The sequence below is a fragment of the Orcinus orca genome, chromosome 4 (genome assembly GCF_937001465.1).
Source record: "Orcinus orca chromosome 4, mOrcOrc1.1, whole genome shotgun sequence".
Taxonomy (NCBI): Eukaryota; Metazoa; Chordata; class Mammalia; order Artiodactyla; family Delphinidae; genus Orcinus; species Orcinus orca.
Genome location: NC_064562.1, coordinates 136,138,464 through 136,163,272, shown reverse-complemented (window position 1 = coordinate 136,163,272; position 24,809 = coordinate 136,138,464). Strand labels below are relative to the sequence as shown.

At 44.5% G+C, this 24,809-nt stretch overlaps 2 protein-coding genes across 2 annotated transcripts in view; both read right to left on the bottom strand.

The window, feature by feature from the left end:
* Window positions 1-24,458, bottom strand: part of FGF2 (fibroblast growth factor 2) — a 58,194-nt gene extending 33,736 nt beyond the window's left edge. Inside the window, exon 1 of the mRNA XM_004265206.3 lies at window positions 23,828-24,458. Within this exon, the coding sequence (XP_004265254.2) occupies window positions 23,828-24,005 (178 nt within the window). The 5' untranslated portion in view covers window positions 24,006-24,458. The remainder of the gene's footprint in view (window positions 1-23,827) is intronic.
* On the bottom strand, window positions 9,781-10,910 carry LOC101275408 (succinate dehydrogenase cytochrome b560 subunit, mitochondrial-like). The gene is made up of 3 exons (XM_012531350.3): window positions 10,621-10,910; window positions 10,453-10,518; window positions 9,781-10,290 (listed from the first exon to the last, which is right to left on the bottom strand). Exons 1-3 carry the CDS (start codon window positions 10,695-10,697, stop codon window positions 10,092-10,094), a joined length of 342 nt encoding a protein of 113 aa, XP_012386804.1. The 5' UTR covers window positions 10,698-10,910; the 3' UTR covers window positions 9,781-10,091.
* Window positions 24,459-24,809: the final 351 nt, after the last annotated feature.

Sequence of the window (24,809 nt, the reverse complement as noted above, 5' to 3'; positions counted from 1 at the left end):
GAGAAGCAGGGAATAGTGGGGACCGTGATAAACCATAGAACATATACCCCTCCCAACCGATGGGGCAGCCACTACTCAGTACCGGCCAGGTGCTTGCACGTGCGTGCGCACATATACACACACACACACAGAGTTGTGACTGGAATTTGGCTTGTGGATCACCAATCTGAAATCCCTGTTTCAAAGGCTATTAACCTGGCCAGAGTGCCCTGAAATCACAAGAAGCTCAGCTAGAGAGTAATAGCAAAAATATAAACTGCCTCAAACAAGTATTTCTGCAACCAATCCAACATACCCAAGAGACAGAGCACCTCCTGATTACAGCCTTTTCTTGGCGATTCTTTCTACCTTTTGGAAATGCTTCTTGGATGATCTGAGAGAGCTGAGGTCTCTCTCAAAGCTAAGCACCCCCGGAGATAATGCAGCCAGCTTGGCTGGTCCCGCGCCTGCCCTAGGGGTGAATATGCCAATTAGCTATTTGTGTTCCTGGCACTTCTTTCTGGATTGAGGAGTTCACATTCATCCTCAAACATCACACAATTCAGGCAGCTCCAGAACAGAAAACAGAGCAGCAAGTGTGTGCCTGGGAAAGGAGGAGCTTCGGGGGAAAGGCGAGGGGGGCACAGGGTGGAGGAGGGGGGCTGCCCAGAGTGTTGCAGCTATTTAACTGCACTCTCCACACCGTCATTCTGTTTGACTGGTAAAATCATTAGGAAAACACCTTTCAAAGCAGGCTTAAGACAAGAGAGTTTTATTTGACCCTCATGAAAATAGCCTGGGCGGCACGTCTCTCGGTCAATGACGAGCTTTACTGCGGCCTCCACTTTGGAAAACCCTGATGGCAGCCAAGAGCTGGAGGCCCATCTCCAAAACTTCTGAGGAGGCCCTCCCAAGGAAAGCTCTCCCCTGCATCCCCTGCATGACATAGCTGGGTGGACTCAGTAGGAAGCTGGAAACGGCCCCTCTGCCTGAAAGCCTCCAAGAAAGAAACAGGGCCCCTTCTTCGGCTGTGCTGGGAAGTTAACGGAATAACTTTAAAGGAATAATGGGGTCACAGTAAGAGAAGAGCATGGCTCTACCCCAAAGAACGCAGCTGCCTTGAAGTCCAGGTTCATAAAGTTAAGTGGACTACTCTGGAGTTCAGTTCTTTGAAATAGGGTATTTGAAACTGTGGCTGAAAGTTGGTGGAGTGGGAGAGATTCTTCCAGTATGTTTGCCATTTCCGTACGCGATATCTCAATTACTGAGGTTAAATACTATCGCTGGTTTCACAAAAATACGACGCCTCTGGAATGGAAAGGAACAGTATCAAATTAATGTCAGGGATTAACTGAATATGCCTGTTCAACTTCCTCAGGTTAATGCCTCTCTATGTTTATCACTTTATAATGTTGTTCCCTCATATGAACAGGAAGTTATTCTTTCAAAGTCCAATTTTTAAATTTTTATCTGACCCAAAAGGTTTATAGATCTAAAAAATAAAAAATGTAATAGGTTTCTCTTCCCATGTTCCTAACATGTTTTATATTCTCCACCTACAGAAGAAACAGGTGCTCTCATTGTGCCGTGTAACTAGCTAAGTAAGCCTCACTCATCCCCGCCTCGGTCAGCGTCTAGAGCACATGTACTGAGTGCTGAAGAAATGTCTATTTTTAATGGTGAAGATAATTCATGGAACTGCCTTCTGCATCTCTCTCCATTCAATATAAGAGAACATACAGGGGGCTTCCCTGGTGGCGCAGTGGTTGAGACTCCGCCTGCCGATGCAGGGGACACGGGTTCATGCCCTGGTCCGGGAATATACCACGTGCCGCGGAGCGGCTGGGCCCGTGAGCCATGGCCGCTGGGCCTGCGCGTCCGGAGCCTGTGCTCCGCAGAGGGAGAGGCCACAACAGTGAGAGGCCCGCGTACCACAAAAAAAAAAAAAAAAAAGTTACTGCAGCCATACACGTGTAAGATAATAAGGATATGCACGTTGAAAGCGGCAGTGAGGACAGAGAACAAAGGAATAAACACCAGGGTTTCATGAAGTCTGGATTTTGGTAAAAAACAAAAACAAGAAGGGGGGAAAAGTTATGTTTAGGTTTTCAACTTGGAAATAAGGAAAACTGATGGAATAATTTGGGAAGAAAGTTGACAGAAGGAGGATATCCAGTTTATGATCCAGCACCAGCTTCCTGCTCATCAAGGAGAACGATGAACTGCTTATTTGATTGGAAGTGAATTAGTTACGTTCAAGCTTACAGAGTGACATCCAAGTGAAGTTGTTTTCCAGACAGTAGGGGTTTGGAAACTGGATGTGGTAGAGACTTATTTTGGTGGCTCCAGTGAACCACACCTCTTGATAGTCATACCTTGTGTGGCCCCTCCCATATTGACTCTAGTCTTGGGCCATGTTGCCTGAATTCAGTCAATGGGACATTAGCAAACATGACGTGAACAGTGCTTACAGACGGGAGCTCTGGTCTTGCGATCCAGCCTCTAGGTAAAGAAGCCCAAGCTAGTCTCATGGAGAGACCGCGTGGAGAAAGGAACACATCACTGGAGTTTCAGTTACCCTGCCAAGGCACCAGACACCTAAGCAAAGCCATTTCAGGTATTCCTGTTCCAGCCACCATTTGACTGCCGCTGCTATGCTAGCAGAAGAACCATCCAGCTGAACGACAGTCCATACACAGAATCATGAGAAATAATAAAATGGTGATTTTAGAGCATTAAATTTTGAGATGTTTGTTACACAGCAATAGATTTCTCAAGCACTGGAGGACAGACGAGATATAAGTCTATAAAAGGGAGCCTTAGGAACAGTAAACAGCAGTCACAGCTAACATTCACTAGGGCTTACTATCTGACATATTAATACAACATTATTAACACGGGGGCTATTATTAGCTAGCATCCCTGCTTGGCAGATGAGGAAACTGGTATTTAAAGAAATGAAGTAATTTCACCCAAGATCATACAACTAGAAAGGCACAGCTGAGACCTAAACCCAGGTCTACCTGTTGCCTGCACAAATGTGGAAGACAAGAATGACCTTAACAGAGCAGTGAGAATAAAGGGGAGAGGGGGGCCGGGGGTAGGACCAGGGCAGAAAGAACGACGACTTGATTACAGTTTTGCATTTTTCTCTAATTTCAATAGCTGTTCAACACAGTCTAGTTAGGGAGTGAATCAAATCTAGCCCCTATTTAGAAAGCCAGCTCCTGTTGTCGTTCTCCCTCTGCACTGAACTCTGGTAACAGCAGGTGTCCCCTACAGCCACGTGTACAGTCACTGGTTGCCCCCATATGTCTTTTGCTTTAAGATCATCACTGGCCATCTCCAGGGACACGCCTGACACGAAGTGCCCTGTTTTCTGGGTTCACACACTTTTCCTTTGGCCATGCCTATTTCTGATGATATTATCAGCCCTTCCCCAAAACCGATTGTCAAAACCCTCCAGCAGAATTTGAGTCAAAAATCCTTAGCGCTTGGCCCTTGGAAATCATCTAGTGCAGACTTTTCAGTTCAAGATAAGGAAGCAGAGTCCCAGGCTGGTGGATTGCTTTGCCCAAGATCACCTAAGGACCCAGGGTCAAAAGTCAGCGGTCCTAACCCTCCCTCTCTTGCTGGCTGCAGAGCCAAACTGCCCTGAGAAGCATGTCACTCTATTATTTTCTCATCTGCCATTCTTCAAGAAATAGCTGGTTGAAATAACGCTGAAACTGTGCCTTGTTCCAAGCAATGAGTTGTGTGATGATGGAGAGGGTAGGGGGAAAACCGGCGAATCGAGAAAAATACCAAGAAGTAAGGGAATTTATCTCCCCAAAGAAAATCTTCTTATACTGTGTCTTCTCATTCCTCATAATAAAAAGACAAAGAGTTAATTGCTATAGTTTATAAAGTTTTTTTAAAAAGTCACAAAAGTGCACAAATAGCAAAGCAAATAGCATCTGGCTCTAGTACTCACACTTCGATCCCAAAAAAAGGAGCCTAGAATCATAATTGTTGAATGTATTTCCTTTCTCTGTGCCACGGAAAGTCATCATTTTGTTTTCTTTTGCTCCTTTCTCCTTCCCAGAGTTGGAATACCTCTCTGAAGAGAATGCCAAGAGCCCACAAAACTAATTACTCAGGAGTTTTGAATATGAAAGTCTGTTTCAACCTAAATCTTCTCTTGCATATTCCTGGGTGTGTGTTTGTTTTTCTTCTCTTTCTTCCTTTCCCTCTTCACTTTCTACCTCCCTTGCCCTGTCTGCTCCCCTGATTTCATTTATCCTTTCTGCTTCCTCCAAAAGATATACGAGGTTACTAAAAAGAGAAAAAAAATCAGACATCTATAAAGGCATCCACCATTATCTCGACATTATTTTTAGAGGAATAGGAAAGGCTTTAGGCACAGAAAGTGATTCTTCTTGAGATGCTCTGAATTGAAACCTCTTATCTCAGGCATGGAAGGGAGTCACCCTCCCAAGTAAACTGTTCCAAGACCAGACACAAAATACAGCTCACTTTGTTCAACTCATACCTTTTACTGCAATTATCTCCCCCCCCCCAAGAATTTCTAAAGTATTTTACTTTCTATCTCTATGGGAACGGTGATTTTCACATGAAGAAAAGATTATTCAGAATCTAGGCATATTCTTCCAGCTGGACAATAACAAGGGATCAAACTCCTGACGTGCATTTTTTCAGATTCGTGGAAAGAACTTTTAAACCAGGAAGGTGCTTTGCAGATGACCTGTCCCAACACCGATGTTTTTAAAAATAGGAAACAGTTGCTTTGACCAAAAGATGTTTTCCTTACCCCACCCAGACCTCTCCCCCTTGCAACACTCAAACCCTAAGGGCTGCTGGTCATCACAGGCCATTGCAACACCACTGGGAGCTAAGCACACTGGGGTCCAGCCAATTCTTCCAAAGAGCCATTTTCCACTGGAATCCGGCCTCTCCCCTCTCAGCATATGCAGCTGTTTTCTGGCTTCCTGCAACGGCAGCTACGATATAAATTTCCCACGACCACACTGAAGTCTTTCATCCTTCAAGGTCCATACCCCCTCTTCCTCCTTGTCAGTGCTATCCACTGACCGTCACTGTCACTCACTGAAGACCTTGGAATTAGGCACCCCGCCTCCCTTGCCGTCATCTAGAGAGATGGCACTGTTCATGCAGAAGACCCACCAACATCGAGTCTAGCAACCTGCATTCACCACTCTCACGGCCGTGCCATCACTCGAGAGCGGCTTCATCTCAAACTCCGACATGGCATAACCTCATTTCCTTCGGCTGGTCCTTCAGCCGCTTTGACTTAAATGGTGGAGTCAGGTTCAGTTATCTACCCGTCCGTAGCCTCTTGGGCTTCCCTCCTTATCACTCTGAGCTCTGCGGGGCATAACTCAGTTCTGCTTTTTCTTTCTCGCACTTCTGCAATCGAAGCTCCAATTTTTGGATCAATATAGCCATCTGGCTTCTCCACTCCTGCACTTGCGCTGTTGAACCTACACAGTGGAAACGTCCCCGGAAGTAACACAACCATCCAGACTGGTGTTGTTATGAATGTGGGTCTCCAGCCTCAAGTGAGCCATGAGCGACTGTGGGCACATCCCGGCCTCTGTCCTCTCCCATTCTCTACGGCAGCCATAAGACTTAGAGCTGGCTCTACAGGCCCAGCCCACAGCCATACCTCCCTCCCGGAGATAACACTGCCTCCTGCTTCAAAGAAAAACCGAAGATCACAGACCTAAGGTCCCTCAGTGTTCCCATACCTAAAACATATTCACTCACACTGTGCTGACCAAGCTAAGCTCATCATTTAGTGGAACACATTTGTCTCTTCTTTCTCTCTCTCTCTTTTTTTTTTAAACAGCAACTAAGCCACCAAAGAGGGTTTGTCATTTTGTGCCATTTCGCTACAAAATCGGCACACTGAAATCTCTGTGTATCTGGTGGTGTTGTCTGGCATGGCCTTTTAGCTTCCCAGTGGGGAGGCACCTTGCCCCTGAGGACATAAAGATAAACAAAGAGGCCCAGTTAAGGAGACCCAACAGTCCAGGGTGCAGATAAGGGAGACGGGCGGTACATGGAGAAACTCCCCCGCTCTTGGCCCAGCACCTAATCAAAGCCCCTCACATCCCCTGCTCTCTCCCAGCAGTGCCAGTGAAGTAGAAAGGCATCTGATCTCCCCCTTCCCTTACTTCTATGTCATCTTGGACCTCTCATGAGGCTCAGACAACTGACAACAGAAGTGTCTCTAGTTATGCTGATACCCCTGCTTCTAATCAATGCTAGTTTGAGGATGATGTAAGACAGAAGCAACAGACGTTTCCAATCACAGACTAGAATATGACTTTAAAAAAAAACTAACACCTACCCAATCAGACTGCAGCCTCAACTGCCCTCTGCTGTCTGGTCCTCAGAAACAGGTATCTGAGACCCAGTTCACTTCTGTGATGAGGGACGAGCAGGGCAGCCTTTGGAGTATCTGGCAGCTGGTGGAGACCAGGGACAGCAGTGATGCTATCTGTGACCACAGGCGACAGCCTCAAACATCTCCACATGTAAGTATTACTCTGACTTGTTGGGAATCCTTTTTTGTTTGTTGATTTTAATAATATCCTTTCTTCTGGAATAGGATCATTATTCTTGTTTTCAGAAATCCTAAGGAAGCAAAACTAACTCACGTGTGTTGGGGGAAGGAAAAGAGAACCAGAAGAAAAAAGCTAATGAAAAACAGTACAGAGGTTCCTCCGAAAATTAAAAATAAAACTACCATATGATCCCACAATTCCACTTGTGGGTATTTATACAAAGAAAACGAAATCACTAACTCAAAAAGAAAATCTGCACCCGTGTTCACTGCAGCATTGTTTACAATAGCCAAGACATAGAAACCACTTGTGTCCATCATTGATGGATGAATGTATAAAGAAAATGTGAAATCACACACACACACACACACACACACACACACACGAATATTATTCAGCCATAAAAAAGAAGGAAATCCTGATCCATTTGGATGGAGCTTAAGGGCATTATGCTACGTGAAATGAGTCAGACAAAGGTGTATACTGTATGATATCATTTATATGTGGACTCTAAAAAAAACTTAGATACAGAGAACAGATTGATTAATCAACTGCCGAGCCGGGGGGCTAGGAAGGTGGACAAAATGGGTAAAGGAGGTGTAAATGCACAAACCTCAAATTATAAGATAATTAAGTCCTGGGGATGTAATGTATGGTACACTGACTATAGTTAACAATACTGTGCTGTATAATTAAAAGTTGCTAGAAGAGTAGATCTTAAAAGTTCTCATAAGAAAAAAATATCTATATCTATGTGCAATGATAGATGTTAACTAAACTTACTGTGGGGATCAGTTCATAATATATACATATATCAAATCATTATGTTGTATAACTAAAACTAGTACAATGCTGTATGTCAATTATATCTCACTTTAGAAGAGGAAAAGGGAGGAGAGGAGGGAGAAGGGGGGGAGGAGAAGGAAGCTAGCCTCCGTGTTCCCTGGCAAGCACCAGTCATGGAAGGTGAAGCCTCCTTGGGGTCTCAGTGGGGACCAAAGCAAAACGATCTCAGCATGAAGAGGAGGTCAGTCTCGTGCCTCTCTCAGGAACCCTCCGCCCCACGTCCTTGGGATATCGCTGTGAATAAGGGGGTCCTATCCAAGTCAGGGTTGAACACTTAGGCCAGTCTAGGATTTATGCCAACAAGGGCCCTGCGGTGGTTAATGTCATGTGTCAACTTGGCTGGGCCATGGTGCCCAGATATTTGGTCAAACATTATTCTGGATGCTTCTGTGAGGGGTGTTTTTGGATGAGGTTTATATCTGAAGTGGTGGACTTTGAATAAAGTGGACTGTCCCCCATAATGTGTGTGGCCTCATCCAATCACTTGAAGGCCTAGTAGAACAAAAGACTGACCTTCCCTGAGCAAGAAGGAATTCTGCCAGCAGACGGCCTTCTGAACTTGAACTACAACACTGGCTCTCCTCTGGGTCTCCAGCCTAACAGGTTTCCAGCTTCCATAATCACATGAATCAATTTCTTAAAATAAATCCCTCCTTCCCTCTCCTACTCTATCTCATCTGTATCTCCTAATGGTTCTGTTTCTCTGGAGAACCTGACTAATTCAGTCCTCCTACAAATTGAATTGCTAGGTGGTCAGGAGATAAGCAGCTGTTTAGCTGTTGCCCTTGGCAACATCTTCACCAGCAGGGCTAGCCTCTGTGATGAGACTCCAAAGTCAGGCTGACCTTCAGTGAGCACGGCTGCTCGGACGTCAAACCCCGTCCATAGGGTCAGTCCAAACTGCACTCGCGCTGGTCTCCTCCCTTCCCAGAGCTCCTTGCTTCCATTAAACTGACTCCATCCCTCTGTGATCTGATCCAGTCCCTTCATGTCTCTTCCAACCCACTGCTGCACCAGTATAGGACTTTCCCAAAGAACACGGTTATGATTCACCTTAAAAAAGTAATCGATATTATGCAGAATACGTTGACATTTAGATTTTTGGTATGCTTTGACTTAGAATGTACAGTGAATTAGAAATAATTAGTACTAATTAAGCACCATTTCCCAAAGCAAAGTAAAGCAAAGTTTTACTGATAACGACCAAGGCCATGCATCTGAGTGGGGCTTAAGAGGAAATAAGCCAAAGAATGGATGAAGGAGTGAGAAGTGGATTCCTTCCAGGGGGCAGGCATAGGCCTGGGCGCTGCTCACCAACAATCAGTCAACTAGGGTGCTGCGTCCATCTGTGTGACCGATGGCCAAAGACCCCACCCATAGCTCCACCCTCCCAAGACAGAAGCCTCTTGGTTACCATCTCATCTCTCTCTGTCCCTTCATATTCACATACCCCAGAGAATAGTATCCACCATCTGTCTCTGCTCCCTCACTCCATTCATCCTTCTCAGAAATCTTTATATAAATAATATGTGGATATAGAATTGTTAAAATTTTCCAAATACATAGATAAAGAAGTAAAGATTCCTCTTCATTTCTTCTCTCTCAATCCTAGCCCCCTCTCCAAAGTTATAAGCACGAGTTAGCAGTTTGGTATATACATCCTTTTTCAGCTCTTAGCCTACCTATTTACTCCATAAGTATATAGTTCTTTTGTGTGTGTGCATTTTTATAAACGGGGTATTTTTTTGTGTTATTCCAATAACTTCCTTTTTGTTTCCAAAGACAAAATGATCTTTTTAATTCCATTTCAGAAAAAGCTGTCACATGAATTTGGTTTAGAAAACATGACACTAAGAGGCGTGGTTTTTCTGTAAATGCAAGGAAAAGAAATAACCGTTAATAGGTTCAATGATAATTTTCTGGATCTTCCTCTTGCATCAAAAGCTGTATATCTTCTCCCCAAAGCACCTGCTCCAAGAGCCAACTCACTCTCTTTATCTGCCTCTAGCCGGGACAGGCTAATTCCCCCCTCCAACACCCCTCTCTTCTTTCAGTCACACTGTGTTGGTGCTAAAGACCCTGGGCTCTGACCAATGAACAGAATTGTCCTTAAGCCAGCAACCCACAGGCAGTGGGACCCAAAGCCCCACTCCCAGTCCCGACAGCAGAGGCCACAGAGCTGGCATCGTTTCCACTGTCTCAGGAAGAAGGAGCCAAAAGGTGACCCTCAGCACAAAGCAAGGCCTAATATGAAGAAAGACTGAGCGCTCCCAGGCCCAGAGTAGGCTGCAGGCTACAGTCAGGAAAAGGGAGTTATTGCAGTCACTCCACCTTTAGAAAGAAATAAGGGGGGGCTTTCCTGGTGACGCAGTGGTTGAGAGTCTGCCTGCCGATGCAGGGGACACGGGTTCGTGCCCCGGTCCGGGAAGATCCCACATGCCGCGGAGCGGCTGGACCCGTGAGCCATGGCCGCTGAGCCTGCGCGTCCGGAGCCTGTGCTCCGCAATGGGGGAGGCCACAACAGTGAGAGGCCCGCGTACCGCAAAAATAAAATAAAATAAAATAAAAAGAAAGAAATAAGGGGAAAACTGGACCCTTTTCCACTACTATGGTTCTATAAGGTCCTCTACTGCTGAGCTCCAAGGGGATCTGCAAGCACAAAAGGGTCTAAACAAATCAGGAGAACTTTGCCCTGGCTGAAGACAGGAGTGACAAGCAGGAAGACAGGTCAGTGTAATAATTTGTAGGAAGATGATGCTGGGAACTTCGGCTCTTCACAGGGCTGCCAGCCCTACAGAGGACAACACAGTAAGAACCAAGACAAGCACTCCTGACTGGTATAGCTGGGGAACTGTCAGGCCCTTTCCTGATCCCACACCAGGAGTCAGATCCCATTCCAGGTGTGACACATGAGAAGGAGGAGGAGTGCAAATCTGGCTGTGTGGACCAGTGCTGGCCCCAAATACAGGGACTTCACAAGTTCCAAATGAGACTCAAAGCTCCCAGGGATCAAAAGGGCCGACAAGCAAAAAGAGAGACCCCTGCACTCAAGGCAATACCAGTGTCATGGTGGCAAATGGACATCACCATGGGAAGAGACCAGCTACCGATAGCGATATGGGGAGACAAAGGGTGCTCTGAACCACTGTTGTTATTCCAGAACCTCTCCATCTCTTCTCTAGCTGTGGTTTCCAAAGGAACAGCATTTCTGATACAGAGCTGAGGACCAAGGTGGGCACAGAGGCAATGACAGCCAATATGTCTCAACAAGAGCACAGCCATCTTGAGTTCTGGCCTGGACAGAAGTCCAATAATTTCCTTTTTTCTCTTGACAAAATGGAGACCCTTCTCTTCTAATGTATGTACCTCACTTATGACGTGCCAGACAGTGATGTAAGAGAGCTACGTTTCTCAACTGGATCACAATACATTTCCTAACTCTCCTCCCTACTCCCAGCCTTATACCCTTCAATCCATCCCACACACCTGCCTGAGTGATTTTACAAAAGCCCAAATCTGATATTCTTATTCTTATGATTAAACTCTTTCACTGACTCCCCACTGCCTTGAGGATAAAGACCAAATTGTTAGCATGGCTTACAAAGTCCATCACAATCCAGGCCCTTCCATACATCAGGACAAAACTATAATTCGAAAAGATACATGCACCCCTGTGTTCATAGCAGCACTATTTACAATAGCCAAGACATGGAAACAACCTAAATGTCCCTCAACAGATGAATGGATAAAGAAGATGTGGTATATATATATATAATGGAATATTACTCAGCCATAAAAAAGAATGAAATAATGCCATTTGCAGCTGCATGAATGGACCCAGAGATCATCATACTAAGCAAAGTCAGAAAGACAAATACCATATGATATCATTCACATGTGGAATCTAAAATATGACACAAATGAACTTATCTATGAAACAGAAACAGACTCACAGACATAAAGATCAGACTTGTGGTTGTCAAGCGGGAGAGGGAGCGAGGGAAGGTTGGACTGAGAGTTTGGGACTAACAGATGCAAACTCTTATATAAAGAGTGGATAAACAACAAAGATATACTGCACAGGGAATGATACCCAATATTTTGTAATAACCTATAAGGGAAAAGAATCCAAAAAGAAATAGATATATGTGTATGTACAACTGAATCATTTGCTGTACACCAGAAACTAACACAACTTTGTAAATCAACTGTACTTCAATTAAAAAAAAAAAAAAAAGAATCCTGGCCCTTCCTACGTGGCTGGCCTTACCTCTTACTATAACCCTACACTCTGGCCATGCCAAAATGTTTGCAGTTCCCAAAGCATACCAAACCTGGAGCTGCTTCCTTGGCCTGCGTGCCCTTATGAGTCTTCCAAGAAAAATTAGTTGAGTTGCTAAACACATATAAATAACCAGATGAATTCTGCTCCTGTATGGGAATGTTGGCCATACTGCTGTTAAAAGTGGTATAGAGGGTCTAGCAAAAACTGTTAACTCTGTTTAGAATAAGGACCTAAAGCATCACTTTTTGGTGGCAATTAGATAACACAGTCAGCGGCCGGGCAACACCTAGTTGCCTCCCAACACCCAGACCAGCAGTCCCTCCTGTCTGAAGCCTTTTCTGACTTCCCTGTAGAATTACTGTCCTCCGTAGTACGATCTCACCCTTCCCCCAGGACACAACACGAGCAAAGCCGCGTAACATTTCAGTGTCCTTACTGACTTACATCTCTTTTTCTTTTTTTCCTGACTTACGTCTCTTTCTTGTCCTGCTGGACAATATACACCTTAAGGGGCAGAGGCCTACATTTTTTTAATTGAATTAAAATATTTTTAATTCAATTTTAATTGACTTAAAGTATTGTGTTAGTTTCAGGTGGTAGGTGCCTACATTATCTGCCTTTTAATCCCCAGCACCCAATGCTATATATGGCAATATAGTAGAAATTTTGTGGTTAAAATGGCAAATCAAAAAATACATTATTTTTATTGAGGTACAACTTAATATTTAAGATGAGTTACAAAGATATTGACAAGATACCAAGACCAAAACCAAACAAACAGAAACTTTAAAGATGGATTTTTAATAAGGCAAATAGAAAAAAGAGTTAAAAATTGGTGAAGCCAGGACTGAGATTACTATACTTGCTAGAAGCACACCACATATTCGGCTTTCTAGAAGCCAGGAGCCATAACAAGTTTCCCGGAGTCCATAAGGTTAGAACAAACTGGCCACTAAGGAGAAGCGTAACTAGTCCTGACACAGTTACCACAGAGAAATTCTCTCGGGAGTCCTCAGAGGGGACACTATGTAATGAGATAAACAGCAGCTTTACATATTTCTTAGAATTAACACAGACACCAGTTTCAGAGAGATGTTACTTTTGAAAATCGTTTACCATAAACTACAGTCTCACACCAACGTATTCAAATTGGTTCCCTCGCTAATGGTCAGGTTAATTAGAAGATATACCTTAGTTATTAGTGGTAGTATCCTTAACATATTTTGGACCATGGACAACTTTTTGAGAACCTGATAAAATGCTATGTATCTTCTCCTCAGAAACAACACCCTGAGATAATATTTTGCATCTATTTTCAGGAGATTATGGAAACCTGAAGCTTGTCCATGGACCACCCATGTTAAAATCCACAACCCGGAGGAAAGATGTACTATAGATCCTTGAGTCAGGCCTCCATAAATATTATTTCCCACAGCAGGACCTTAAAAAAGTGCTGCTCTCTGGCCTATGGGCTGAATTGTAAAGAACCATGTGCTTTAACTGTCAGCCACAGTGAGCATTAGGCTCCTTCTAGAAAAACAGAGGTGCCTACAAGGAACAGCCAATCACTTCTGGAGGTGATACCATGGGCAACGCCAAGAGTCTCCAGAATTCTACGACACAAAAGCTCTACAGTCCTACATCATTAAGCACGGCCAAAAATAACTTAAGTCTGGAAAATATTCAACGTAGGTATAACCAAATAGATATCCCAACTGGGTTTTTTTCACCCTAATCTCATTAAAACACTCAAAGACTATCTACTTTTTGAGTAATGTAACTTCCTGCAATGCGTTCCAAGAAAAATTAGTTGAGCTGCAAAACGTACGTGTAAATCACTACATGAATTCTCCTGCTGTATGGGGATGTGAGCTACACTGCCGTTAAAAGTTGGGTGGAAGGTCTAGCAAAAATTATAACCCTGAATCAGAATATGAATCTAAAGCTTCACGTTTGGGTGGTAGTTAGAAAACAGAGTCAGCTGTCTATTAAGAATACTTTTAGATTATGATAATAAATTCATATCACCAATTTATCTTCAATTTTTTACCTTTTAGAGGGAGAGCATACTTCCAGTTCATTGAAAGTGATACAGTCCTTAGCCTGGCCTTAGAAACCCAAAATGAAAAACTCTAGACTCTCCCAAAGAAAATGTATTTCTTTTGTAGAAGGTTATTATGAGAAGTTTGGTCTGATATTCCACTGAAATGAACATATCAAGCCTATGTATGTTACTACTCTCCCATTATATATCACCCTATTTACTACGTTCTGTGTTATTTTCTTTTCTCAGTATTCTCAAGACTCTTGGAATTTTTTTTTTTTCAAGGAACTACATCAAGCTTACTACCTATATAGAGTTTCCGGAAAATAGCTTTATCCCACTTTTTGATATATAAAACAACCACTCATCTGCTGGTAACTTTCCTATTCTCTATCATTCTCATAGACTTTTAACAGTGCCCACATCTGTAAGCGATGTGTGTACCAGGGGACTGGACTGTTTCGAGTCCATGTTTTTCTGAGGAGAGGAATAACAAGATCGGAGCTGCTCTCTGGAAAGATTACTCTGCCGAAGAACAATATCCGGTTGATTAGATGTGTTATGGGCTGAATTGTATCTCCTACCCGCCGCTGCCCCAAACTCATATGTTGAAGCCCTAGGCCTCAGTACCTCAGAAAATGACTATTTGGAGATAGGGCCTCTGAAGAGGTGATTAAATTAAAATGAGTCGATTAGGGTGGGCCCTAACCAAATCTGAACCAAGAAGAGGAGGTTTGTATGTGTGCAAAGAGAGATGAAAGGGCAGCAAGAAGGCAGCTGTCTGTGAGCCGAGAAGAAGCCTCAGAAAGACCAAACCTGCAGACACTTTAATCTCGGACTTCGAGGCTTCAGAACTACGGGAAAATTAACTTCTGTTGTTTGAGCCACTCAGTCCACAGTAGTTTGTTATGGCAGCCCTAGCAAACTTACACAGATGCGAAAGGCTAGAAGCCATTGGCAACAGTCAGGGACAGAACTAGAGCAGCTGTGGCAACAATGCAGAGGCCAGCGTGAGTGTAAAAGACACTGCAGAACCAAATGCACAGGGCCTGAGAAAGGGATGTGAGGATTGAGGAAAAAGAAGAGTAGAAATTGACTCCAAGAGATGGGCGTGGCTGGCAAGAAATTTTTTTTAATATATTTTATATTTTAAAATATAGGGGAGTCAAAAAAGGGAGGCAAGTGATTCCAAGGAAAAAGGAGTTTCATTTTTCATTTTAGACACATTTCTAGATGTGTCTGGCTAAGCACTTTCTTTGTATCTTTTTGTCTTATCTTGGTCTTTATTTCCTCACATGCTAGACATCCAAACAATTATTGGTTGACTGAAAATCTCACTTGATTAAAATAAAATAGGTCCAAGTACATCTGCTTTTTTTCTTTTGGTTGCTTTTTTAATCTTACACCACATGTCCTTAAAGAGGGAGCCTATCGTGAATTTCCCTGAAAGGGTCTAGCTGTAATTTTTAAACATCCTTTTAGTTATTCTCTTTGCATTTTCTGCATGCTTTCGCTTATTCTGTATCTTAATCTTCCAGACCCTATCTCTGAGGTTCATTCCATTCTTATACAGTATTTATCCTTAATTACGTCCTACTCTTTCTATTTTACTTTTTAAATTAAATATGCCATTTCAAAATCTTTGAGTGCTTCAGAAAACAACCCCTAAACATTAAAGAGCTGTTTCATAATAAATCATGACAGAAATACTTTCTAAACAAAAAAGAACGCAATAAAGCAAGGGGTGGGAGAAAAGATGACAGAGGCTAACTCTGCTAGACATGGTAAAGGCTCTGGGAAGAGTTTAAATAATTTTTTAAAATCACTAATTCTGTTCAAATTTCTGCTACACCATCCATCTGGAATTCTGGCCATGAACTGAATTCTAAACACTAAGAAGTATGGAAGGCACAATTACTTCCTGTCGCAAACAAAGAGATCGTGTTTTGAAAAGCCAACAGCAAAAACCCTATCCTTATCTGTAAAATGAAAATGATACTTGTTTCAGAAGATTGTAATAAGATTAAACATATTGTTCATAAAGCTGACATAGAGATGTTCTCAAGAATTTCATTCATTCATTGAAAAAACACTCAGAAAGTAACAAGGTCCAAGGAATACAGAGGTGAAGGTCAAACAACTGACCCTTCCCCTATGATGGCACAGGGACTTTGCCTAGTCATTATGGTGCCTAATCTCCCTAGGTGTCTGGCTAAGGCTGGACAGATCCCATCAACCCCTCATGCTTTAACACCCTCCCTCCAAAACAGTCTGTGTCTCACTTTCCCCACCTGGTCACAGCTGAAGGTGTTGCTGTAATTCATTATTTTTTAATCTAACACTTGTTGTATATGCCTTCTTCATATACTACTGTGCTCTACTAAACCAGTTAGCAAGATTGGCTTCCCAATTTTACTTGCATTATATTCCCATTACTAAACTGCTGCATTTAGAGTAATGTATAAATATAAGTATATAAGAACTACTTCTAAAACTAAGAAACACACTCAGAATATTTCTCTTTTCACATAATTGTTTTGACAAATGCTTTGCCTCAAAGAAGATAAGGAGATAAGATTAATCAATCTTACATTTAAAGATTAAAGATTAAATTTGACTGAGAGAGGCTCTCCAAATTTCTGATTCTAGTAAGATAAAAAGTAACAAAAGAGGACCAACCATGCAAAATCCAAGATTATATTCTGATCCCAGAATCAGAATTTCCAAGATGAAAGGGACCTTCTTCTCGAGTCCCCATCCAATTCAAGTAGTCATCCAACCAGTGAATAATGACACCTGCCCCTACATACACATACACACACACACACACACACACACACACACACACACACACACGTCAAATAAGCCAAAGGTAGAAATAGCTAAGAAGGGAAAGGTCAAATGACATGAGAGAAAAAATTAAAAAAAAAATAAAAAGATGGAAGAAGAAACATAATTTATAGAAAAAATGAAAATATATAAAGAAGACATATAGCAGCTGTTAAATTAAAATGTAAGTTATTAGGCAGTAAATAATTTCATTTCTAATTCAAAACAAACACTGTTCATCAAATGTTATATTTCAAAAAGTAACTTTTTAAAAGGGGGTATTATTTGACTCTGTTACTCTCTTCCATTTCCTATTTATGTTATGACGATCTGTAAACCTATGAATTGTTTTCTCTTTATAAAATGATTCAGCTCAGAAAGCAGTAGAATGAGACTGGTCATTCATCAATCTCTCCCACCCACCCTTGCAGACATCACATCACAAAGACTATGACTCACTTTGTCATACAGTTTCTGTCCTTTTAAGAGTTTTATGATTGTTGTGATGAATACTGGCTCATAAATCTGAATGAATATTAGGATGAAACTATTTGTGTCATTTCCTCACAGCCAAAGCAGATGCTAACAATGGAACCAGACAGTTCTTAATCCTAATTTATAAAATGATTCACAGGTTTTAGACTTGAGAGAGAGAGATTTAAGGATTAAAGTATATGGTTCAAGTATGAATTCTCAGATCTGTATTTTTTCATTAGAGGGTTATAACTAGTTCTGGAATTGGCTAGAAATGTTATGTTATTCAATAGCTGAAAAGAAAATCTTCCACAATAAAAATTAATCCTAACAAATGATTGTGTTTTACCTTTATTGCTTCCTTTTTTTTTTTTTATATTGCTTCCTTTGAATAATGTGAAAGGTGTCGCTGCAGAAGGAACTACGGTGATGCTATATTCAATTTATCCATTTTACACGCCTCGTGCCGAAGTACGCATGCTTATTTATTTAAAGTTCTAGCTCATTCAACAATACAGACTGAACCTCTTCAATGGGCCTCAGCCTTGTCATTCACTGAGCAGTGGTGTCAAGGGGATCCTGGGGTAAGTAAATGCAGTCTCAGACCTCAGAGTAGAAAAGAGTAAAGGACTGCTAGGTAATGTCATTTGAATTTTTAAAAATCCCTGCCAACTAGAAATTTCCAGTAAAACTGAGGGACGTGAAGTTAAAATATATCAAGCTATTAGAGAGAATGTTTAGATAGCATGCAGGAGAGGAAAGACAGGTACAGGGCGGTATGAAAGAAATGGGGCCTGATGCATGCCTAGGACTGGGGTAAGGTAAGAGGATTAACGGCCAATTCAAGGCTAAGAGAAGAAGAAGGATGTGAGAAGACGATCAGAAAGGAAGTTAGAAGACTTGGCTAATTTGTTGGGTACATGTTGAACTTAACACACATTCTTTGAGCGGACACAGAGAGGACAGAGTTCACAGCCCCAGTGCAGGAGACATAAACAATTACAAGCAAAATCATGAAGTCCGTAGAAGAATATGTACCAAGTACTATGGGAAATGCAGAGATAGAAACAATTAATTCTCCCTGGGAAGGCTGGGGAAAGTTTCACAAAGGAGAAGACCACTGAGCTGACTCATAAAAGATCTTTCCAGAGAAAGGTGGGAGTGGGAGGAGGGTGTGAGAGAAGAATTGATAAGAAAAAGAAGGATTTTCCAAAAACAAGGATCACAAGTGGAAAAGCCCATCATTGTAACAGTGATGGGTCTGTCAGATTAGAGACTACAGTGAAAGCACAGAGCACTGGCAGCGTCAGGGGAGCGCGGATGGCAAAGAGTGGGAAATAAGACTGAGCAGGTAGGTCATATTGGAGAGGGAAAGTCGGGGAGGGTATGGTTGTAGGTAAATACAGGACAGGGGAAACCAAGAGACAAGGCAAGGAAAAGTCACTGAGGTAGGGAAGACTCCAAGGCGTCTAGCTTTGGAGACTAGAAGGATAATTTCACTACAAACAAATTCGGTAGGAAGGGTGCTAGTTGGAGAAAACTGTGTTATGGTCTGTTTTACGTCGGTTGAGTTGAGGCTGTGGCAGTGCATCTGTCCGTCGAGCAGTGAGAAACACGGTACTAACACAGAGGTGGGAAATCAGAGACAAAGACTATAATTTATCTGCCGAAGGACCACGAGTACACAGAAAGACGGGCAGAGTGCCAAGACAGAGCCTTGGGGAATATTATAGCAAAAGACCAAAAGAAGGAGAAACCAGAGGAAAAGACGGTCGGATGGGTGAGAGGAAACCAGGTTGATGTGGTGTAACAGAAGCCAAGGAATTCTCGGGAAGACAGAGGCAGACAATGGTGTCAAGTGTCAGAAGTAGGGCCACAAATTGGATAAGTTCATGTGATTGAACTGGAAGACTGCTGGGGCCCAGAATGATTTAAGCAGAATACCAGGTGCAGAATCCAGAATTAAAAAGAGAAAAGGAGATGAAGTAGAAGAGCGTTCAGGATTCTAGGGTACTGGCCACGAAAGAAAGAATGAACAAAATGCACAGCATACCTGAGGAATTTTATATCACACTGTATGTGGTAAAAATCTCAGGTGCTTTTTAAAGGAAACAGGATTCATAATGAGAGCTTTAAACTAATTCTCCTGAGAAACGATTCATCTTTGTATAGATTACCCTTAAAAAGCTAATAGTCAGCTTTGAAGATTCCAAAATATTTTCCAAGTATAATTTTGTTACATATAATCATCTTCATTAAAAGACTGACCAGGTGTCTAAACATATGTGTTAACTGCACCAAGAGAACTATAAACCTCGACCGTGCTTTTTATACATCATGTGGTCCAGGAGGAGTTATTCCACGGGATGGTCCACACAGAATGTTCTCATCAGCAGCTGACATTTAGTGAGAATTCCCAGAGTAAAAGATACAAACCTTTTATGATGTTTACTTATATGGAGAAGTCATGGTTCCTACCTTAAGGTGTCAGCATTTTCTCAAAGCACATAAATCATGAACAGAGAATAATCCACTCACAGAATCTAGCCAGATCATTACTACACTATACAAACTTCCTTTAAAAAACAACAAAAACTTTTCCCCCCCAGAATATCTTTAAAATCTGTGACACAAAAGGCCTGAAGCCTCCCTTTGAATTTCGCAAGTTCATGTTTTTAACGATGAGGGGTTGCATGGAGTATGTGCCAGGGCACAGGGCACGGGGGTCACACAGACCGGGATCCCATCCCTTCTCCACATGGGAGTGGACGGGTCCCTCAGTCTCTTCAAGGCTCAGTGTCCTCTGGAGTCTGGAAGCCGAGAAGCGGGGCAAGCAGGCAGTCACCTCCTGGGAGAAGCCCTCCTGGGAGAAGCCCTCCTGGGAGAGGCCCAAGGGTCGACCCAGCACTTCTAACTACCTTCATTTTTTCCAAAATAACAACATCTGGAATAAATTTGATGCTAAAATGCACACAGGCAGCATACTTTGCCCTCACTATACTCCACATGTTGTACGTGCTGCTTGGGATAAAATGTTCTCTCTTCTGAATGTTTTCACGTGGTTCACTACTTTAGAGCATACACTTAACGTTACCCATTCCCATGGGCATTTGGAAGGGGCCTGTAAAAACATCCAGGACGCCGAAGGGAAGGTGGTGGGTGTGCACCGCGCACGCGGGGGGGGGGGGGGGCGGGGGGGAGCACAGGCTCCGTCCTTGTTTTTATCATGCTTTTAGCAAGACTCTCGTGTCAAACACAGGTTATTCCAGGATTGTAAGAAAAGTGCAGGGAAGTTGCCTTTTCAAAGGCAACTTGTGAAAGCAATTCAAGAGAGAACCCAGGTGAGAAGCACAGGTGATCTTCAGCAACACTGTGAAGCTGGAAACACGGGCGTCCAGGCGTCTGATCCCTTCCTTTCTGCCGCCGTCCGCCCCGCCCCGTGTCCTCTCCAGAACCTGAGCTACGGCCCCGGCCCCTAACCAGCGCCCCACATTCATGACACATCCTTCACAGCTCCCCGCCCCCCAGCTCCGCCAACTCCAGTCCTCCTGGTCAGGTTTTGGGGAAGAAACTGCACATGCAATTTAATCCACGCTAAACGGTAAAATCCGAACGCTGCTGAACCTTCCTTCCAGAGGGACCCTCCTCCCTCGGTATCCGTGGGGGGCCGGTTCCAGGATCCCCCGCAGGTACCAACAACCATGGAGCCTCAGGTCCCTCGAGGACCGTGGCGCAGCACTGTTGACCCTCATCTCCGCAGATAGGGAACCCTCGGATACGGAGAGCAGACTGTATTTGCATTTTAGAAACGTCCGGAAAGTGTTAACGCCAAAGAAATAAATCTCCAATGACAGATTTTAGGGTCCATTGGGCAAAACAGTTTGAGGAATGTGGCCTTGGGTTTTCCAACGTTTCAAACAGGTCTAGATATCTGGGTCTTAATTCAGAGGGAAGCTGTAGCAACGGTTAACTGATTTCTCCACGTTTCCTGATCAGTTTTGCTCGTTCAGGGGAATGGAGGGGATGTAATTCAGAGGATATTGTTAAGTCATTTTTTTTCTTATATATTTCCCATCAGTCTCCTCCTGGTTTGGTCAACTATCAGTACGCCTTCGACATGCCAGAAAAAAACATTGTACTTAAACTTATGTCCAGGTTGGGCTATACAAAAGTGGCCTAAATTTATCATTTTTAGGTTTACATTCTTGACAGGCTATCACCTGGTACAAGGTGATTTTAAAAAATCAGTGCTCTCCACAGATCTGGATGAATATTCTACTCTTCACTTTTAAACATCTTGTCTTTAGCTAGTTATCAAGTTGGTAGGGTTTCTCAACCTTAGCACTTCTAACATTTAGGGTCAGAAAATTTTTTGCTGAGGGATTAGGGAGGTATCTTGTGCACTGTAGCATCATCCCTGGCCTCTACTTATTAAATGCCAATAGCACCCTTCCAGGCGTGACAACCAAAAATGTCTCCAGGCATTGCTAGATGTTCCCTGGAGGTGGAAGGGGGCAGGCAGTACCAATCCTATTTGAGTACCACTGAGTTAAAATCAGATTACAAAAATGACAGCCCAGCCCAGAATTGGGAATAAAAAGTTAACAGTTGTTTTTACAAGGGTGGTAATGTGGTATGCAATTCAGAATTACCCTCACTCACTAGCCCCTATACAGTTTTGTTCTAAAGAAATAGGGTGGGCTTCCCTGGTGGCGCAGTGGTTGAGAGTCCGCCTGCCGATGCAGGGGACGTGGGTTCGTGCCCCGGTCCGGGAAGATCCCACATGCCGCGGAGCGGCTGGGCCCGTGAGCCATGGCCGCTGAGCCTGCGCGTCCGGATCTTGTGCTCCGGAACAGGAGAGGCCACAACAGTGAGAAGCCCAAGTACAGCAAAAAAAAAAAAAAAAGAAATAGGGTATCGAGAGTGTCAAAGAAAAAACTGTAATAAAATGTCTGGAAAAAAAAAGAGACTACTAGGGGAAGCCTCAATATGAACCCAATCTGGGGGAGAGTTCTTCTGTCTTCTAGTCAAAGAACATGTTCCTTTTTGTGCTACTAGAAAAGAGCAAAACTAATTGGGACATATGTGCACCTTGCCCTAACCAGCTGGGCTAGCCTGGCAGACAACTGCAGAACAAACTCCAAACACAAAGGTAATTTTGTGAAATCCATTTAAGTTACCAAAATAGAGAAGGAGCGCAACCGATAGACTGGACTAAAAGCATCTTTTCAGATTTACTGGATAGTACATGAGAAAACTTTTTAATTATGGCAGGTCTGAAAAAAATTACAGGCCTGCATCTTTTGCTTGTTGCTATTTTGGAAACAATAAAGACTCAATTCTTATGAAAGCACATTTCCCATTCCCGAATTTGTCAATGGAGGCTTGGCCGCAGAGCTCTCTCCACTTCCTACTCCCGCATTCCAAAGTGAAGGACACACCATTAGCATCATAAGGTAAAGACGGACTCCTGCGGGTCTTTTCTCAGGCAATAAGAGGATCAGGTTTTCCACCTGAAACCCATAAAGGAAGGAATGGCATAACAAACAGCTTTCAAAAGAGATGTTTTACCTACACTTACAGGGTGACAGTTAAAATATATCTGATCTCTTTCTCTCACTTCCAATTCATCAGTATTTTTACCAGCCCATTTTACACCTTTTTCTCCATCTTTTCTCTAGACCAGTGGGTTCTCAAAGTGTGCTCCCTGGTCAGCATCACCTGGAAACTTGTTAGAAATGCAAATCAGGCCCCACTCCAGACCTAAGCAATCTGAAACTCTGGGAGATGGTTCAGCCATGTGGTATAACAAACCTTCCAGGTGATTCTAATGCATCCCTAAAGTTTGAGAACTAATGACTTAGGCCCATCTTCTTTCTATAACCATAGATAGATTTTATTTTATTTCATTTTATTTTTACAGAAAACGAAACTGCATACTAGTAAACTGAGTCCTCTGTGCACTTTATATAAATCCTCATTTGATCCTCAATCCTGATGCAAGGTTGATTATCCCCCCCTTTCGGGATGAGGAAACGGGCTCAAGGGTTAAGTGTCGCTCAAGGTCCCATAGCTAATAACTGCAAGTGGAAGATTAAAGTTTTTGCAGTTCTTTTCACTACTGCAACAAAGGTCTATAGCACTTTATTAATACAGTCCATATTTTCTGCTTTTTCAGTTTTCCGAAATTCGGGGAAAAAAACAGAAATGGATGGGTGACAGCAGTGTGCCAACTGCCTTGGATCCTACCAAACTGGAATTTAAGGGCACGACTCTGGAAAGGTATCTTTCCAATAAGGAACGTTTAATTCGGCTGCGGTCCCTCCTGGCTTTATCCCGGGGACTGCGCGCATCCCACAAAGAACGGGTCGGAACTTCAGGCTGGGGGCGCCAGGGGCACCTCCGTGAGCCACCCACCTCTGCTCGGCCGCCGGGCATCCCCGACGCGACAGGTTGTCTGCAACTGCAATTCACATTACCACAGAGAGTCACCGGCAAGGCCCGGGCGCCCTGCGGCTCCGGGCCCGGGGTACTGGTGTACCAGTGGAAACCGGCACACTCCAAAGCCTGGGCGAGCGTCTACCCGCCACCGCAGCTCGGGGCAGGAGGGGCCGAGTGGTGAACCCAAAACCGCCAAGGGCCGCGCGGGGAGAGACCACAAGCCCCACTGGGGTCAGAGTGAAGAGAAGGAAGGAGCGCGGAGGCTGGAAGGCAGGGGCGGGAGAGAGAACGGCAGGGGATGGAGACGGCACGGAGTAGGAAGAGCCGGCCAGCACTCACCGTGAGGGTCGCTCTTCTCGCGGACCCCGTCCACTCGGCCGTCGGGGTGGATGCGCAGGAAGAAGCCCCCGTTTTTGCAGTACAGCCGCTTGGGGTCCTTGAAGTGGCCGGGCGGGAAGGCGCCGCTGCCGCCGTCCTCCGGCAGGGCGGGCAGCGTGGTGATGCTCCCGGCTGCCATGGCCCCGACAGCGCCCTGCCGGGGTCCCCGAGCCCCTGGAGCCGCGCGGGGAGTCGCCGCGCCCCGGCCCCGGCCTCGGACGCGCTCCGGGGCGCGGCCCCGGCCCCGGCCCCCCAGCCTCCCTCCACGCGGCACGCGGCCGCGCCCGCGGGCCCCCAGCCTCAAGCTGTTCCGCCGCTTCCCTCTCCGCCGGCCCTAGAGCACGGGGAGCCGAGCGGCCCGGGAGCTGGGAGTAAGGGCTGGGTGTCTCCGCAGCCGCCGCTCTCGGGAGGGCCGCCTCCCGAAGCTGCAGCGCCAGGGATCCTTTTGCAACCGCGGGCACAGCGTCCGCTGGTCTGGCAACAGCCGGGCCGCGGCGTCACATCTTCTACGTCTCCACCCGCGAACGCCCACCAGCCCCGCAGGTCCCCGGTCCTCCTCCCTTCCTGCGCGCCGCCCACTACTCGCTCGGCGTTTTATGGGACCGGTCTCCGGGTCGGGCGCTCTGGCCGCAACACGCAAGCGCGCGACCTCCGTGCCCGGCGGGGGGGGGGGCGCAGCCCGAACGCAGCCAGGGGGCGGGGGAGGTGCGGGGTTGCGGCGGGAGGACACGGCCCGGGCCTTCGCCGCTCCGGGGGCTCGACCCCGCCGGTTCCCCCCGAAGGCGCCCAGCCCAACCCCGCGCAACCCAAATCACATTCAGACTTTCTCCACACTGTGGAGCTTTTGCTGTGCAACCAGCCGTGATTCAACTTTTAAAAGTTTAAATGCAATTTTCTCCCCCATTCTTTTTCCCTGCCAGCGTTTCAAAGCGGAGAAACTATT

Coding starts and splice junctions, on each gene's coding strand:
- LOC101275408 (XM_012531350.3), bottom strand. CDS start 10,697: ATGGCTGTGCTCTTGTTGAGACATATTGGCTGTCATTGCCTCTGTGCC. Junction 10,519..10,620: donor CCTCAGCTCTGTATCAGAAA/TGCTGTTCCTTT, acceptor CGCTATCGGTAG/CTGGTCTCTTCCCATGGTGA. Junction 10,291..10,452: donor ATTGCCTTGAGTGCAGGGGT/CTCTCTTTTTGC, acceptor TGACTCCTGGTG/TGGGATCAGGAAAGGGCCTG.